The sequence below is a fragment of the Ranitomeya imitator genome, chromosome 8 (genome assembly GCF_032444005.1).
Source record: "Ranitomeya imitator isolate aRanImi1 chromosome 8, aRanImi1.pri, whole genome shotgun sequence".
Lineage (NCBI taxonomy): Eukaryota > Metazoa > Chordata > Amphibia > Anura > Dendrobatidae > Ranitomeya > Ranitomeya imitator.
Genome location: NC_091289.1, coordinates 99,054,909 through 99,073,144, shown reverse-complemented (window position 1 = coordinate 99,073,144; position 18,236 = coordinate 99,054,909). Strand labels below are relative to the sequence as shown.

The 18,236-nt window shown below is 44.1% G+C and overlaps 1 protein-coding gene across 2 annotated transcripts in view; it reads left to right on the top strand.

Annotated features, from left to right (window-relative positions):
- The window catches only part of ATF6 (activating transcription factor 6), a 182,339-nt gene that overhangs the window by 34,380 nt on the left and 129,723 nt on the right, over positions 1–18,236 (top strand). The window contains exons 3-4 of one of the 2 annotated variants that reach the window (XM_069737202.1): positions 4,074–4,161; positions 7,420–7,517. In XM_069737202.1, the coding sequence (XP_069593303.1) occupies positions 4,074–4,161; positions 7,420–7,517 (186 nt within the window). The remainder of the gene's footprint in view (positions 1–4,073; positions 4,162–7,419; positions 7,518–18,236) is intronic. The other variant, XM_069737203.1, reaches the window with a different exon arrangement.

The following is an 18,236-nucleotide window of genomic DNA, read 5'->3' as shown; positions in this document are numbered from 1 at the left end:
GGGTACTTAAACCACAGCGCCGTTAATTAACATGAACATGATTCTGGTAGTTTTTAACCCAACCCGCATTTGCGATCGCCGGTAATTAACTGTTTACCGGCGATCGCAAAAAAAAAAAAAACGCGATCTCTTTTTAATTTCTCTATCCTCCGATGTGATCGAAAAGGAGTCCCAGGTAGCCCCCCAATACTTACCTATCTCCCCCGATGCTCCTCGTGGCTCCCGGTGGGCGCCGCCATCTTGAAAGTGGCGGGCGCATGCGCAGTGCGCCCACCGGCCGGCCCCGCGAGAATCTTTGGGGTCTCGGCTGCCGGGGGTAGCCGAGACCCCAAAGAGCATGATCGGGGGTCGGTTTTAGCGACCCCTGTTTTGCGATCGCCGGTAATTAACTGTTTACCGGCGACCGCAAAAAAAAAAAAAAAAAAAAGTAAAGTGTAATTCTCTGTCCTCTGATGTGATCGCACATCAGAGGACAGAGAAATAGGGGTATTCGGGGACCCTATCATACTCACCTGTGTCCCTGGATCCTCCTGCTGCTTCTCCTGGCCGCGGGCATCTTCTGGGCAAAAGAAAATGGCGGGCGCATGTGCAGTGCGCCCGCCATCTGTCTCCATCTGCCGGCCGGCAGGAGAAGAGCAGTTGGGGCTAAAATTAGGGTTAGGGGTAGGGCTAGGGGTAGGGTTAGGGCTAGGGTTAGGGCTAGGGGTAGGGTTAGGATTGGCGCTAAATTTAGGGTTAGGCTTCTTTCACACTTGCGTGCAATGCATCGGCCCGACATACCGAAGCACGTTGTGAAAATTGTGCACAACGTGGGCAGTGGATGTAGTTTTTCAATGCATCCGCTGCCCAATCTATGTCCTGGGGAGGAGGGGCGGAGTTACGGCCACGCATGCGCGGTCAGAAATGGCGGATGCGACGTACAAAAAAAGTTACATTGAACTTTTTTTGTGCTGACGGTCCGCCAAAACACTGATCCAGTGCACTACGGACGCGATGTGTGGCCATCCGTCACGATCCGTCGGCAATACAAGTCTATGGGCAAAAAACGCATCCTGCGGGCACATTTGCAGGATCCGTTTCTTGTCCAAAATGACGGATTGCGACGGATGCCAAACGACGCAAGTGTGAAAGTAGCCTTAGGGTTAGGGTTGGGGCTAAAGTTAGGGTTAGAGTTGGGATTAGGGTTAGGGTTTGGATTAGGGTTACGCTTGGGATTAGGGTTAGGTTTGGGATTAGGGTTAAGGTTAGGGTTGTGATTAGGGGTGTATTGGGATTAGGGTTAGGTTTGAGGTTAGGGTTGAGATTAGGATTAGGGGTGTGTTGGATTTAGGGTTTTGATTAGGGTTATGGTTAGGGTTGACATTAGGGTTGTTTTGGGGTAAGGGTTGGGATTATCGTTAGGGTTAGTGATTAGGATTATGGATCGGGTTGGGATTAGGGTTAGGGGTGTGTTGGAGTTGGGTTGGAGCTAGAATTGGGGGGGTTTCCACTGTTTAGGTACATCAGGGGGTCTCCAAACACGACAGCCAATTTTGCGCTCAAAAAGTCAAATGGTGCTCCCTCCCTTCTGAGCTCTGCCGTGCGCCCAAACAGTGGGTTACCCCCACATATGGGGCATCAGCGTACTCGGGATAAATTGGACAACAACTTCTGGGGTCCAATTTCTCTTGTTACCCTTGTGAAAATAAAAACTTGGGGGCTACAAAATCCTTTTTGTGGAAAAATATATATATTTTTTTATGACTCTGCATTCTAAACTTCTGTGAAGCACTTGGGCATTCAAAGTTCTCACCACACATCTATATAAGTTCCTTGGGGGGTCTAGTTTCCAAAACGGGGTCACTTGTGGGGGGTTACTACTGTTTAGGTACATCAGGGGCTCTGCAAACGCAACATAACGCCCACAGACCATTCTATCTAAGTCTGCATTCCAAAACGGCGCTCCTTCCCTTTCGAGCCCTGCCGTGCGCCCAAACAGTGTTTTACACACCCACATATGGGGCATCAGCGTACTCAGGATAAATTGGACAACAACTTTAGTGGTCCAATTTCTCCTGTTACCCTTGTGAAAATAAAAACTTGGGGGCTACAATATCTTTTTTGTGAAAAAAAAAAAAAAATTTTTATTTTCACGACTCTGCATTCTAAACTTCTGTGAAGCACTTGGGCATTCAAAGTTCTCACCACACATCTAGATAAGTTCCTTGGGGGGTCTAGTTTCCAAAATGGGGTCACTTGTGGGGGATTTCTCCTGTTTAGGCACATCAGGGGCTCTCCAAACCCGACATGGCGTCCGATCTCAATTCCAGCCAATTCTACATTGAAAAAGTAAAACTGCACTCTTTCTCTTCCAAGCTCTGCGGTGCGCCCAAACAGTGGTTTACCCCCACATATTGGGTATCGACGTACTCAGGAGAAATTGCACAACAACTTTAGTGGTCTAATTTCTCCTGTTACCCTTGTGAAAATAAGAATTTGTGGGCGAAAAGATCATTTTTGTGTAAACAAAAGCGATTTTTTATTTTCACGCTCTACGTTATAAACTTCTGTGAAGCACTTGGGGGTTCAAAGTGCTCACCACACATCTAGATAAGTTCCTTAAGGGGTCTAGTTTCCAAAATGGTGTCACTTGTGGGGAGTTTCCACTGTTTAGGTACATCAGGGGCTCTGCAAACGCGACATGGAGTCCGATCTCAATTCCAGCCAATTCTGCATTGAAAAAGTCAAACGGCGCTCCTTCACTTCTAAGTTCTGCGGTGCGCCCAAAAAGTGGTTTACCCCCACATATGGAGTATTGGCGTATTCAGGAGAAATTGCATAACAAAATTTATGGTTACATTTCTGTTTTTACACATGTGAAAATAAAAAAAATGGTTCTGAATTAAGATGTTTGCAAAAAAAAGTTAAATGTTCATTTTTTCCTTCCACATTGTTTCAGTTCCTGTGAAGCACGTAAAGGGTTAATAAACTTCTTGAATATGGTTTTGAGAACCTTGAGGGGTGCAGTTTTTAGAATGGTGTCACACTTCATTATTTTCTGTCATATAGACCCCTCAAAATGACTTCAAATGTGATGTGGTCCCTAAAAAAAAATGGTGTTGTAAAAATGAGAAATTGCTGGTCAACTTTTAACCCTTATAACTCCCTAACAAAAAAAAATTTTGTTTCCAAAATTGTGCTGATGTAAAGTAGACATGTGGGAAATGTTATTTATTAACTATTTTTCGTGACATATCTCTCTGATTTAAGGGCAGAAAAATACAAAGTTTGAAAATTGCAAAATTTTAAAAATTTTCGCCATATTTCCGTTTTTTTCATAAATAATCGCAAGTAATATCGAACAAATGAAGGTGGCACTCACCCAGGTATTGCTGAATAGAGATGTCCTTTATTCAGAAGAACAGATGGACATACATAAGACAGAGCAGCGGCTGGTAGCAATTAGGGTGCGGGAGGGAGGTGAAGGACGATGGCCGTTTCGCGCTTGCGCGCTTCTACGGGTCCGTATTCTTCTGAATAAAGGACATCTCTATTCAGCAATACCTGGGTGAGTGCCACCTTCATTTGTTCTTCTATGAATCTACAGTAGTATTCAGCTTCATGTTGAGCACCTCCCGATAATTGCTAACTTTGAGCCTGTGCCGCTTAATGTCCTGAATTGAATCCAGCGTGCAAAAAGGTAATTTATGCCGACAAACTACCCTAGTGCCTTCCGATCTCTACTTTTTTGCTTTGCATGAAATATCGAACAAATGTTACCACTAACATGAAGTACAATATGTCACGAAAAAACAATCTCAGAATCAGCGGGATCCATTGAAGCGTTCCAGAGTTATAACCTCATAAAGTGACAGTGGTCAGAATTGCAAAAATTGGCCCGGTCATTAAGTACCAAATTGGCTCTGTCACTAAGGGGTTAATGATGTTTCTACAGACTTGGGGTCTCTAAAATTCAATCCACTTTTTATGTTACAAGGTTCCTAGAACAAATTAATAATTGTTAGCTGATGTGACTGCCAACAGATATGTATCATTGCAGAATAACTTTATGATCTCATTTTCTTAATTTGTAGGAAACCTATCTAGATGATCTTGATATTACAATGGATCTAATGTCCTGGAATTCTTATCCATGGGCCGCTTCTGCTCAGCAGTTTACTGGTAAATTATAATATATTATACACACACACACACACACACACACACACACACACACACACACACACACACACACACACACACACACACACACACACACACACACACACACACACACACACACACACACACACACTTTAAAATTATATATGATACATTATTTCATTCTTCCCTCTGTGTGATTAATAGAAAACATTTTCCCTCTTGGGGAGTCTGGTGCGCATCTTCTACTGACAAGGGGGGCCCCTTGAATCGGCTTAGGCTAGGTTCACATTGCGTTCAGTGATTACTAGGGTTGAGCGACTTTTACTTTTATAGGGTCAAGTTTCACGAAACCTGACTTTTTCAAAAGTCAGGTCGAGTGAAATCGGCCAATCCTATAAAAAATTCGGGGTTGGCCGAAACTCGAAACCCAATGCAGTGCATTGGGTTTCCAATGGTTCCCAGGGTCTGAAGGAGTGGAAACTCTCCTTCAGGCCCTGGGATCCATATTTAAGTGTAAAATAAAGAATTAAAATAAAAAATATTGCTATACTCACCCTCTGACGCGCCCTGGTACTAACCGGCAGCCTTAAATATGGATTCCGATACCGATTTCCGATATTGCAAACATATCGGAACTCGGTATCGGAATTCCAATACCAGATTCAGAAGATCGCCGACTTCATGGCCGACCCCACACAGGGGTCGGGTCGGGTTTCATGAAACCCGACTTTGCCAAAAGTCGGCGACTTCTGAAAATGGCCGACCCGTTTCGCTCAACCCTAGTGATTACATTAAACGGACAACGTTACACCGCGGCATAATGCAGTGTAACGTAGTCCCTTAACGCCGCCATTGAATGCAATGTTGGACGCATCGCTAGCGCACGCCCACAATGGGCGTGCGCTAGCGATGTGCCTTCATTTGAGTGACGGACCCGAGACGCGGGCTGCAGCGTTTCCGGGTTCGTCACTGCTAGCACAGATGGAGCTAGCAGATGCTCTATCTGCGCTAGCACTGTGCAAAGTCGGCACTTGCATTAGCGCAGTCCGTTTAACATATACGTTGAACGGACTGCACTAACGCAATTTGAACTTAGCCTTATCTAGTTCGCAAGAGCTGGAACATCATGGCGGCCTGGCAGCCCCTAACTTACTGTCTTTTCCTCCTGGCTGATCAGTTAGTGTTTACCTATTGTTAGATATATATTAGCGTGAGCAAGCCGGTGGCTACAGTGTGGGCATCAGCATAGAATATTCTGAGGGGCTTGGGTACACTACTAGGGTCATCTATGGTGCCGCTCTGGTTTAGTCCTCATCTTCCACATTAGATTCTCTTCCTGATGTGGTCATTAAGTGGGGCACGGTGTGAAACTCATTTTTTTTTATTTTCTCAGATAATGTAAAATTGCTTACCTATGAGGATTTCCAAGCTATATATGGGGTTCCTGATACCGCCACGTTTCTATACATATAACTTTGTAAAGTACTGCGTGCTCAGTCTGGAAAACTGCCAGACTCCCCGGGCTTTTCCAGACTGGAGGGGCTCTTGGGGACCTCTGATTTACTGAAGCCCCCTCACACAAACATATTCTCTTCTCCAGTCAACTGTTGTCAAGTCTTCTGATGAGGCTTATGTTAAGTGTTGGCTGAATTGGGGGAGGTGGAAGATGCATTTTATTCCTGGAATGGTGGGGACTGTTTAATCCAGATGAAAATTCTATAAAGGGTTTATGATACTCCAGAGTTTGAGGAGATTTGGATTGGCACAATTAGTTTTGATTACCAAGTGGCGGTGAGCTCCTTTCTGCACTCAAATTTGGCCCTGTGCAAAGATTTCTTCCATTCTGGTCTGAACCACTCCTATTTCTACATGCACCCCTTAAATTCCCGAGGGTCTTGTCCCCTAAAACGTGCCAGCTGGGATAATAGAGGAGTATATTGATGGGTCCTATGATGGACTCCCCAGCCCATTTTTTTTTTTTTTTTAAGATTTGTTTTTCTCTGGTAAAAAAAAAAAAGGAAATTCACAAGACGTCTCCTGCATGCGCCGTTGCCTACAAAAAATATATTCCTCTATATAAAGTTTTCTATACAAATAGGAGATGTGCTTATAAATGTAACCCCTTCACATCCTTTGACATATGGATATGTCATGGCGATCATGCAGGACACTGACGTCCCCGGGCTATTTACTCCTCCTAAATGCTGTATCAATAGCAATTGCAGCATTTGAGAGAGGGACGGGGCTCCCTCTACTGTACGATTGAAGCCCCCGCATCGTCATTGTGGGCGGCCAATTGCTGCCATGGCAACCTAAGGTCACATGACTATCTCCAGGTCAGCCAGCTATGGTGTGCTTGTTAGACCATTTTGAGAGCATGGTCTAAGAGTGTCACAAAAAACCTTCTCAGAATCAGTAAGATCCATTGAAGCATTCCAGAATCCTTACCATATAAAGTGACCCTGATCAGAATTGGAATAATTGGCCTGGTCAGGAAGGTGAAATCCAGCTGGGGATGAAGGGGTTAATAATCCCAACAGGGTTCCCAGCAGAACCTTCTGCATATTTATCTTCTTAAGGTGTTATTTCTTGGCATTTTGGGGACTATCCCATCCCCTGAAATGGTGGGCATGGGGCCGGTATGATTGGTGCTGTGTATGGATAGGATTATTTAGTTGTTAGTTCATTCTTTGCAACTAATAATATTCCCCCAAGTCAGACCTGAAGCTGTCTTCAGTGGACATTGATGCTTATTGATTCTAATGGTTCTATTGTTCATCTGTTCATTGTGTTTAACAAATGGAAAATAAATAAATATATAATATGTGTGTTCCAAGTTTCACCAACCTGGAGCATCATTCATAGACCCCTTCATTGTGGGAGGTTTTAGAGCAATGTTATACTCTTGCAGATCCGAATATTCTATCTATCACTTTACACTGATCAGAAATTTCCTGACATTTTTACAAACTACCAATTGGGGAAACAAAAGGATCAAAAATCAGTTTTGTGGCAAAAAGTGTAATCTTGGTAGTCTTCAATGTACAACACCACTAAGGTCTGGCTATACCACATAATCTCCATGACTGAGATGTCATGATGATCCTAACTTTATCGAAATGTCAGTGGCTGAGATGAGGCATTTCTAAAGCACACAAGGAAAACAGATCCCGGATGCCGGCACGGAAATATGTAGACATGTAGTGGTGCTTATTCTATATGTGATTGTGTGCTGCTAGATTCGGTGCTTAATTTTTACGATCTGCCTTTTACTAGATGACGTAAAACCAGAACCATTGTCACCCGCATCTTCCAGCTGTTCTTTACAGTCGCCTTTGTCTGCTGACTCCCCACGCTCCTCACAATATGTACCGGTAAGGAATTTCTTGGGCATCTAAAGAAGGCTGTAAACCTATACTACATGAACATGTAATCCCTCTAAAAACAATACATTTTACTAATGTTCACTAAAAAAGCACCATTACCCATGTAACATGGACATAAAAATAATACATTAGAAAGAAAGACATCTGTTTTCCCTTCACCATGACAGCACCATATGTGAGAGATGGCATCCACCCCCAGGAACAGGAAACCTGCAGCAGAGATAAAAGAAGGGGGCGGCACCTCTCTCCTCCTCAGTTTGGTTTCCTGTTCCTGCAGGTGGATGCCTGTGGCAGAGCGCCTACCTCCAGAGGGATCTCCCTCTGATGATCGCCAGTCTGGAGGTTGAGGCCTGCGGTGGGGGCAGCCGTACTCGGCGGCATCACGTTCGGTGCTGTCAGGGAATCCTGAGGCCGAGGGAGCTGCTGCGAGCCGCGCCTCTTTCCCCCCCCCCCCCACTGGACTCCCAGGCGTCCGCTCTGTTAAGGAGCCTGGTCCGGGAAAAGGGGTGTGTCCTTCACTGACGCTGGCACAGAAGTTAAGGTGATGACTTCTGGTTGCACAGGAAGTGACGTCACACGCCGGGGGAGCCGGGGTGCTGGACACTTCCGGGTGGAAGTTGCTCCCGAGGCACGCACACCGCTCCTACCATAAAACAGGGAGAAAGTAAATGCGGACTGCCTTCTAAACATGGCAGATCCCGCAGCGGATCCTGACATACAGGCGGAACCTGTAGCCAAGATGAATGAAGAGGCACAAGCTACCGGGGTATCCATGGTCCTGGAGGGGTGAGTTCCTTTGTAAGGCAAGACTCACATACTGATGTCCTTTACACCATGTGTTTTTTAGGGAAAGAAAGCTACCTCAATGCAGAAGAATGGGGCTTGTGCACTATGCAAAGAAACCCTCCCTAGACTGTACAGCAAGAAAATCTGCCAGCCATGCATTGATAAAACAGTAGCAGAAGAGTCGTCTTCCCTATTGCAGAATATTAAAATCAACTGTTAAAGAACAATTAAAACACCATGCAACAAAGGGAACTCCCCCCCCCCCCCCCCCCTTCCCCCAACAAGTGTCCAGAGGACTGATGTAGATTCAGGAGAAGAGCCGGGAGAGTTAACCCCCTCTGATGTCTCAGACCTGGGCTCCTCAGATGGAGAGTATGGCCGCCCTTATTTTCAATCCGAAGATATCGGAAAATTGCGCAAACTTCTGAGGGCGACTATGAGGGTGGAAACCCCTAGAGAGCCACGATCAATTCAGGACGCTATGTTCAGCAATCTGGAGGGAAAAAAGCGCAAATTTTTTCCTTTTCATGATAATATCTTAAATATGATCAAGGGAGAGTGGAAAAAAACAAATAAAAAGATATCTATCCCGCAGGCGTTAAAGCGCAAATACCCTTTTAACGAAGAGGTCTGTGAAAAGTGGGGGGGAAAGCTCCTAAGTTAGATGCAGCCATTGCCAGTACCTCTAAAGGAGTAGCGCTACCATTTGGGGACATGGGAGCCCTAAGAGATCCCCTTGACTAGAAAGCAGATGCTTTTCTGAAATCTGCCTGGGAGGCAGCGTCATGGTCGTTTAAACCCAGTGTGGCCGCCACTTGCACAGCACGTGCTATGGTTAAGTGTTTAGAGGAACTGGGTGATCAGATTAAAAACAAATGCCCTAAAGAGAGACTTGAGGCATTACCCTCCCTGCAGGGGGCGGCAAGATTCCTAGCAGATGCTTCCGTCGACTCTGTCAGATGTGCCGCCCGTGCATGCGCCTTATCCAACTCAGGACGCAGAGCATTGTGGCTAAAAAATTGGACTGCAGACTTCCAATCAAAAGTCAAACTGTGCAGTACCCTGTGAGGGACAATATCTTTTCGGTAAAGCCTTAGATGAAATCCTAGAGAAGGCATCGGACAAGAAAAAACAGTTTCCGCCTCCTCCTTTTCCTAGACAGCGGTGGAATACTACATCTCGCTCGTCCTTTCGTGGGTCCGGATATAGAGGAGGCCGATCAGACGATAGGTCTATGCAGGGCAGACCCTGGAAAGAGAGGGGATTCCTCTTCAGTGACCTGACCTCAAACAATGACGCCAAAATCCCAGTGGGGGGAAGATTACGATTGTTCGTCCACCAGTGGGCAGCATTACCAGCTTCTCAGTGGGTAACCAGCTTTTTGTCGGAAGGTCTACGGTTCAAATTCTCCAGCCCCTCGCCAAGTCACTTGATAATGACCCAGGTGGCCGAAAAAAAAATCAGGCCACGCTAGAGAGAGAGGTCCATCTCATCATACAAAAAGGGGTCCTAATAAGAGTACCTCACCTGGAGATAGGGAAAGGTTTCTACAGCACCTTATTCCTCACGCCAAAACTGGACGGCTCGCTGAGAGCAATACTCAATCTAAAGGCACTAAACCGCTGTATTCAAGTGGAGAGCTTCAAAGTAGAAACTCTAAGAACGGCAATAAAAGTACTGGACCCGGACTGTTACATGGCAGTAATAGATCTAACAGATGCTTACTACCATGTGCCAATTGCTGGCCAACATCAACAATACCTAACCTTAGTGGTAAACATTGCAAAAATTCCCACCCATCTGCAATATCAATGCCTTCCCTTCGGGGTGGCTATAGCTCCGCGTATATTTACAAAAATTATTTCCGAAGTAGCGTCTTTTATCAGAAAGGAAGATATAATACTGGTTCCCTATTTGGACGATTTTCTTGTAATAGCAAACAACAAAGAAAATTGTGTAAAAACAGTCACGAGAGTACTGGAGGTATTGACCAAGCTAGGCTGGATAGTAAACCTAAAAAAAAATCAAAAACAATCCCAGCGACCCGATGGGCACAAGCCCACACGAGAGAATTACAATGGCAGAAGCTATCCGAGCAAACGAAAAATCCATACAACTTAAATCAGAAAATTCTTCTATCACCAAGAGTTCAAGACTCATTAAGATGGTGGCTGAGAACAGAAAATGTAAACAATGCGGTGCCTTGGTCAGTGCAGAATCCAGTGGTGCTGACTACCGATGTCAATTCCTACAGGGTCAATGGGGGGCTTTGATGAGAGCAGCATCTTCCAATCTAAAAGAACTGTCAGCGGTGAGGCAAGCACTTCTTCATGTAGGGGGAAAAAATAGAGGGAAAACGTGGTGGTGTTGTCCAACAACAACACAAAGATAGCCTACATAAATCGGCAAGGGGGAACAAGATCAGCATCCCCTATGGCAGAGGCCAAAGAACTGTTCATGTGGGCAGAAAACAATCTTCTTTCCTTAGCGGGAACATATTTAAAAGGGTCAGAGAATCTGGTAGCCGATTTCTTAAGCCGTTACATATTACATCAAGGAGAGAGGTCCCTGAACCAGGAAATATTTGGGAAAATCTGTGCCAGCTGGGGCACTCCAGAAATAGACTTGTTTGCCACAAAAGAAAATTGTAGGCGAGGAAGTTCTATTCTCTGAACCCAAGAGAACACCGGAGGGAGTGGATGCGCTTCTCTACCGATGGAACTTTCATCTAGCATATGCATTTCCCCCGATACCATTAATCCCGACAGTCCTCAAGAAAATTCGGGAAGACTAGGCACGAGTAATCCTTGTCGCTCCCTTTTGACCAAAAAGGGCATGGTTCACGTGGCTCAGACGCATGTCTATCTCGGACCCGTGGATCCTTTCAGATACTCCGAACCTCCTACACCAGGGACCGGTACAACACCCTCAAGTATGCAAGCTCCATCTCACCGCTTGAAATTTGAGAGGGGGCTCCTATTTGCAAAGGGATTCTCGAACCCTTTGGTGACCACGTTGCTCACCAGTAGGAAAAAGATCACGTCAGACAAATACCAGTAAATTTGGCAGAAATTCCTGGAATTCTCAGGGCGACAATTGTCCGAAACGAGCCAAGAAATACCGGTAAAAGAAATTCTAGAATTTCTTCAAAAAAGGTTAGAAAGGGGGCTATCTACTAGCAACTTAAGGCTGTGTGCACACGTTGCGGTTTTTTCGCGTTTTTTTCGCGGTTTTTCCCGATAAAAACGCTATAAAACCGCAAAAAAAATGCATACAATAAGGATCCCATCATTTAGAATGAATTCCGCATGTTTTGTGCACATGATGCGTTTTTTCCGCGAAAAAAACGCATCGCGGCAAAAAAACGCAGCATGTTCATTAATTTTCCGTTTTTTTGCGGATTTCCCACTCCAAAATGCATTGGGAAGTGTCCGGAAAAAAACGCTGCAAAACCGCGGTAAAATCGCGGCAAAAACGCATGCGGATTTCTTGCAGAAAATGTCCGGAATTCTCAGGAATTTTCTGCGAGAAATCCTGAACGTGTGCACATAGCCTAAGGGTATGTGCACACGTCAGGATTTCTTGCAGAAATTTTCCTGACAAAAACCTGAGATTTCTGCCAGAAATCCGCATGCGTTTTTACCGCGATTTTGACGCGTTTTTGGTGCATTTTTTTTTTGTGCGTTTTTTCCCAAATGCATAGAATTGCGGGAAAAACGCAGAAAATCTGCAAAAATAATGAACATGCTCATTTTTTTTTCCGCAATGCTTTTTTTTCGCGGAAAAAACGCATCCATGTGCACAAAACATGCAGAATGCATTCTAAATGATAGAATGCATAATGTATGCGTTTTTAATGAGTTTTTATAGCGTTTTTAGCGCAAAAAAACCTGTACGTGTGCACATAGCCTAAAAGTGCAAGTCTCTGCCCTGGGTGCGTTGTTTGATCAAAAACTTGCTGACAACCCTTGGGTCTATAGGTTCATCCGGGCCTCCTTTGCAGCCAGACTCTCAAAATTACTACCTAAGGTGGCTCCCTGGGATGTAAATTTTGTTCTAAATGCCCTAACCTCCCCCCCTCCTTTGAGCCTCTCTTCCATTTCAATAATGGCCTCAACCCTAAAAACAGTCCTAATGGTTGCCTTAAATTCAGCTCGACGTACCTGCAAGCTGCCAGCTATTTCGGTAAATCCCCCTTACACTACCTTTCAGGATGACAAAGTGATAATTAAAACTGACCCGGCCTTCCTTCCAAAGGTCAACTCAAAATTCCATAGAGACCAGGAAATAATTTTGCCCTCATTTTGTCCTCAACCAAAATCCCAGGGAGAACAAACCTTCCATTGTCTTGATGTCAGACGCTGCCTACTTCAATACATAGAAGCCACAAAAACTTGGTGTCAGTCATCAGCCCTTTTTGTCTCCTTCCAGGGGACAAACGGGGAAAAAAGGCCTCAAGGTCAACTATTGCACGGTGGTTGCATGCGGCTATTTCACTTTCATATTCCTCCTCCGTCAAGTTCCCCCACTTGGTGTTACGGCTCACTCCACGCGTGCTATTGCTACATCCTGGGCAGAAAGGGCAAATGCTTCCATGGAACAGATTCGCAGAGCAGCGGTATGGTCTTCACCCTCCACCTTCTTCCGACATTATAGGCTAAACTTAGGTCTGTCAAACCTTTCTTTTGGGAGAAAAGTACTATCTACTGTTGTCCCACCCTAGGAGTCTTTCTATTTCTTCCTCTCACGTACGGTGCTGTCATGGTGAAGGGAAAAAATGATAATTTCTTACCGGTAATTTGATTTTCCAGAACCATGACAGCACCGCATTAATTCCCGCCCTATCTAGGTGATGGTTGTGTGATGCACAAAACCAAAAAAAAAAAAAAAGGGGAATGTACAGACATAGAAACAAATAAGTGACTATACAAAATGAATGTGACGTGTGTGTACTAACAAGGCGGTCATCTTCCATACTCTGAAACAAACTGAGGAGAGAGGTGTCGCCCCTTCTTTTATCTCTGCTGCAGGTTTCCTGTTCCTGGGAGCGGATGCCATCTCTCACGTACGGTGCTGTCATGGTTCTGGAAAATCAAATTACCGGTAAGTAATTATCATTTTTCCTTACAGAAAACCTCAGGATACATAAGCAGTCCTTCCCCTTTCCAATCATTTTATATACTAGAAAACCAGATGGCAATATTCTGTCGTTCCCTATTCGGTGCCTGAGCGGATACTACCTGACCACGGAGGTTGGCATCCTAATGCCGGTGAAATGACGCCCCGCTCTTCTTGTAGAAACTGTGTCAGAGTTTCCCCGTCCATTGGGTTTGTCAGGAGGCTTGATGGATAACGGCATGCTCATGATGGGCAGGCACAGGCTATCGCTACCTTTAGGCTAAAGCCACCCTTATCCTGTGCCTGCCCATCATGAGCCTGCCATTATCCATTTATGCATCAAACCTCCTGATGAACCGTATAGACGGGGAAATGCATTGAGACGGTTTCTACAAGTAATAAGTTTCTTGTTTATCGCCATTATGTTTTACTAGACTGTTTAGTATTTATATTTACTCTGTTACCTACACTCAGACCTAGCTCATTATATCAGGGTGTAACAGGGAGAGTTGGGAACAGCCACCAATGAGCAGGGGCGCCGTTCTGCCTGCATTAGGATGCCAACCTCTGCAGTCAGGCGAAGATGGGGAATGACAGAATATTACTGTCAGGGATTCTTTTATATAAATCATTGGGAAAGGACTTCTTATATATCTTCAGGTTTTCTGTAACTAAACGGATGTCCTTCTATGTAATTTTATTATTTTCATGTCCATTTTACAAGGTAATGATGATTTTTTTAATGCATATTATTGATAAAATTTATTGTTTTTAGAGGGATTACACAGACTACTTTTGGTCATCTCTTGTGGATAGGTTTTTTTTTGCTAACTGTATACTGTACTGCACCCTAATGAATAGGTGTTAAAGGGAACCTGTCACCCCCAAAATCGATGGTGAGGTAAGCTCACCGTCATCAGTGGCTTATCTACAGCATTCTGTAATGCTGTAGATAAGCCCCCAATGTAACCTGAAAGAGGAGAAAAAGAGGTTAGATTATACTCACCCAGGGGCGGTCCCGCTGCGGTCCGGTCAAATGAGTGTCTCAGGTCTGCTCTGGCGCCTCCCATCTTCATTCCATGATGTCCTCTTCGGCTCCGGCGCAGGCGTACTTTGTCTGCTCTTTTGAGGGCAGAGGAAAGTACTGCAGTGCGCAGGTGCTGGGCCTCTCTGACCTTTCCGGCGCCTGTGCACTGCAGTACTTTGCTCTGCCCTCAACAGGGTAGACAAAGTACGCCTGGGCCGGAGCCGCGGCGTGAAGACCAGAAGAGGACGTCATGGAATGAAGATGGGAGGCGCCAGAGCGGACCTGAGACACCCATTTGGCCGGACCGCAGCAGGACCGCCCCTGGGTGAGTATAATCTAACCTCTTTTTCTCCTCTTTCAGGTTACATCGGGGGCTTATCTACAGCATTACAGAATGCTGTAGATAAGCCCCTGATGACGGTGATCTTACCTCACCATCGATTTTGGGGGGTGACAGGTTCCCTTTAAGTTGTCATATACATTCTCTGGGAATACAGTAATGGAAATATACTTTGCAAAGAATATGCCCTTTTAAAGTAGTTAAAATAGGTTAAAGATAACAGGATTGCATCCAGTTAAGTTATGTTTTTTTTTTTTTTATTATCTGAAACGTCACATCATTTCAAAGAAATAATAGTTTGAAGAGTATCGCAGGTACAGATGTAACGAGTCCGACGCTGCTCCTGGTTGGCTTCTTTTTGCCCCACTCTAATTGATTGACAGGTCTCTGTACACACATTGGAAGGACCTTTCAGCTGGAGCAGTGCAAGGAGAAGCTGACGGGGGCCACATTGGACTCTTTCCCACTCAATGATATACTACCATGATTTCCTCTTGATGTGGTTGTATGGGGCTGACTTAGGAGATGAGCGCTCCATACTGGGCGGTTGCCGGCCTCTAGCACCAGTGATAGGAGCTCTGGTGTTCAGCTACTTAATTGCCAATCTGTGACAACAGCGTTTAAGTACCGTAATACAATCTTGGTGGTGTGTCCATCTGGTCACCCATATCTTTTCATGTCCTTCAACATCATGCAGGATGCCAATGGGTTGCTCTGGCAGCCAGACCCCTCCCCCGTTCCTTTTCTGCTACATTTGGACTTCTGTTAAAAAAAAAAAAAAGAAAGAAAAAAAAGTTGTCCAATCTACCAAAACATAGAAGAATTTAAACCATAAGATATAAGCGATAAAAGAAAAAAATACTGTATTTCTGTTGCTGCACCTCCTTTAAAAATGCAATAAAAAGCGATCAAAGCCCTGTACTAAGCAACACAATATTTACAGTACCATTAGAAGTGACAATTCGGCATGTTCAAAACAAGCCTCAACCTTTTTTTTTTCAAATTATTATTTTTTAACTTTATCCAGACCATGGGCAATAAACATCTGGTTGGCCGTGCTCCGTTCTGCTGTGATGTTCCAGAATGTCACTGCATAGTGGAGCAGCCACACCCGATTGTACATCTGTGGGATTGGGGAGCCAATGGAGACACTGCCGAACTCCCCACAGAGAAGGCAGAGATGGTTTATTACTGTCTTTGATCACTGTATACACTGCTCTGAACAAGCACTGTATGAACAGCATATAGGAAGCGCTAGCCATGCTTTCTCCTCTGGAACCAGCAGCCATAGACTATGTGCACACGTTGCGGATTTTTCCACACTGAATCCGCATCTATTGGCAGAAAACGCAGGTCCTTTTTTTTTCATGCGTTTTTAAAAGCTAAATAAAGATCTATTATTGAACAAAAAAAATTGTGATGTCATTTCTTGTCCAACCTCCTCTTTTACATTTGTCCAACCCATTCTCCATTACACACAGATAGATAGATCTATAGATAGATGGAATGAGATAGATCTATAGATACATAGATATACAGTGGTGTTCAAAAGTCCTGCATAGGCGTGAAGAAAACTATATGTTTCATACTTCTGCATCTCTACAGTGAAACTGGTGGAACAGATATGTTTTTGTAATCCCTCATTGTATGCCATACTCATTTTTGAATGTCCCAAGTGTATAAATTGTTATGGTATGTGCATTTTTGATAATTTTTTTACAGCATAACCATACCTACACTAGTACAGTGTGTAGAATGGTGAACAGGTTTCTAAGTTCACTAACTTCCAATGCAAGTTCACACAGACTTAAATTTTACTTTTTAAGATTTATTATTTTTTATTTAATTCAGAGTGTTGATCAGAAGGCAGCATTTTCTTATTAAGGATGTCTATGTATTTTTTTGCATTAACCATACCCTCCACAATATGAAGCCTTCCAACACCATTGGCTGCCATACAGCCCCAGACCATTACTTTCATCGGATGTTTCACAGAGGAGCTCAAACACTCTGGCTTGTACTCTTCATGTGGGAACCTTCTCACATAAGACTTGCCATCATTTCCTAAAATGCAAAAAGTGCTTTCATCACTAAATAGCACTTTTTCCCACTCCTCCTTCCTCCATTTTAACTATTTCAATGCCCACAGTTTTCGCCTTTGTCTTTGTATGGCTGTCATCAATGGCTTCTTTCGGGCCTTGCACCCTCTCAATCCTGCTTCCAATCATCTCTTCCTAACAGTTGATGTTGCTGCCTCAATATTGCACTTTTCTTGCCATTCTCGCAGAAGCTGAGGAGAGGTGAGCTTTCGATTGGCAAGGGATGTTCTTATCAGTACTCTATCCTCCCTTTTAGTTGACTTTCTGGGCCGACCAGATCTGGGCCTGTCCTGGGTGATTCCAAGCTGCTTATGTTTCTGCAAAATTCTTACGACTGTACTCTGATTACAGCCGACCTTCCTTGCGATCTGGGGGCCAGTATAACCCTCTTCATGTAGCACCACAACTCGCACACGATCCTCCGCTGGCAAAAATCTGAAGGCTCCCATCATAAAACTCTACAGTATGATTCACTAGATAGACCAACAGATATAACAAACAAACAAAGCGGCAGATGTAATGCAATGTGATTGGCTGCCATATCCCGGTTATGATGGTCACAAGAACCTCATCTGTGATTGTACAGCTTCAGATCCAAAATTAGCCAATGTTTAGTTCTGCTTTCAATTCCCATATTGTTGCAATAATTTCAGGCAAAACTGCTTCAAAAGCTAAAAATATTACAGGGAAAGAATGCAAAATTGAATTCTGAACAAAACCATATATAATATGTCATATTAGCATCAAATATATTCGACAGAAAACGTTTAAAACTTGAAAAATCCATCAATTTATCCTATGCAGGACTTTTGAACACCACTGTATGTATGGATAAATATATGTATGGATCAGTTGATAGAAGGTTGATACATAAAATAAGAACAATGGGGATAAGGGAAGATATGTGTAAGTGGGTTAAGAGCTGGCTCAGGGATAGGAAACAAAGGGTGGTAATTAATGGAGCACACTCGGACTGGGTCGTGGTTAGCAGTGGGGTACCACAGGGGTCAGTATTGGGCCCTCTTCTTTTTAACATTTATTAATGACTTTGTAGGGGGCATACAGAGTAGAATTTCAATATTTGCAGATGACACTAAACTCTGTAGGGTAATCAATACAGAGGACGACAATTTTATACTACAGGAGGATTTATGTAAACTAGAAGCTTGGGCTGATAAATGGCAAATGAGCTTTAATGGGGATAAATATAAGGCCATGCACTTGGGTAGATCAAATAAGATGTATAATTATGTGCTTAATTGGAAAACACTAGGCAAAACTGTCAATGAAAAAGACCTGGGAGTATGGATGGATGACAAACTCCTATTCAGTGGCCA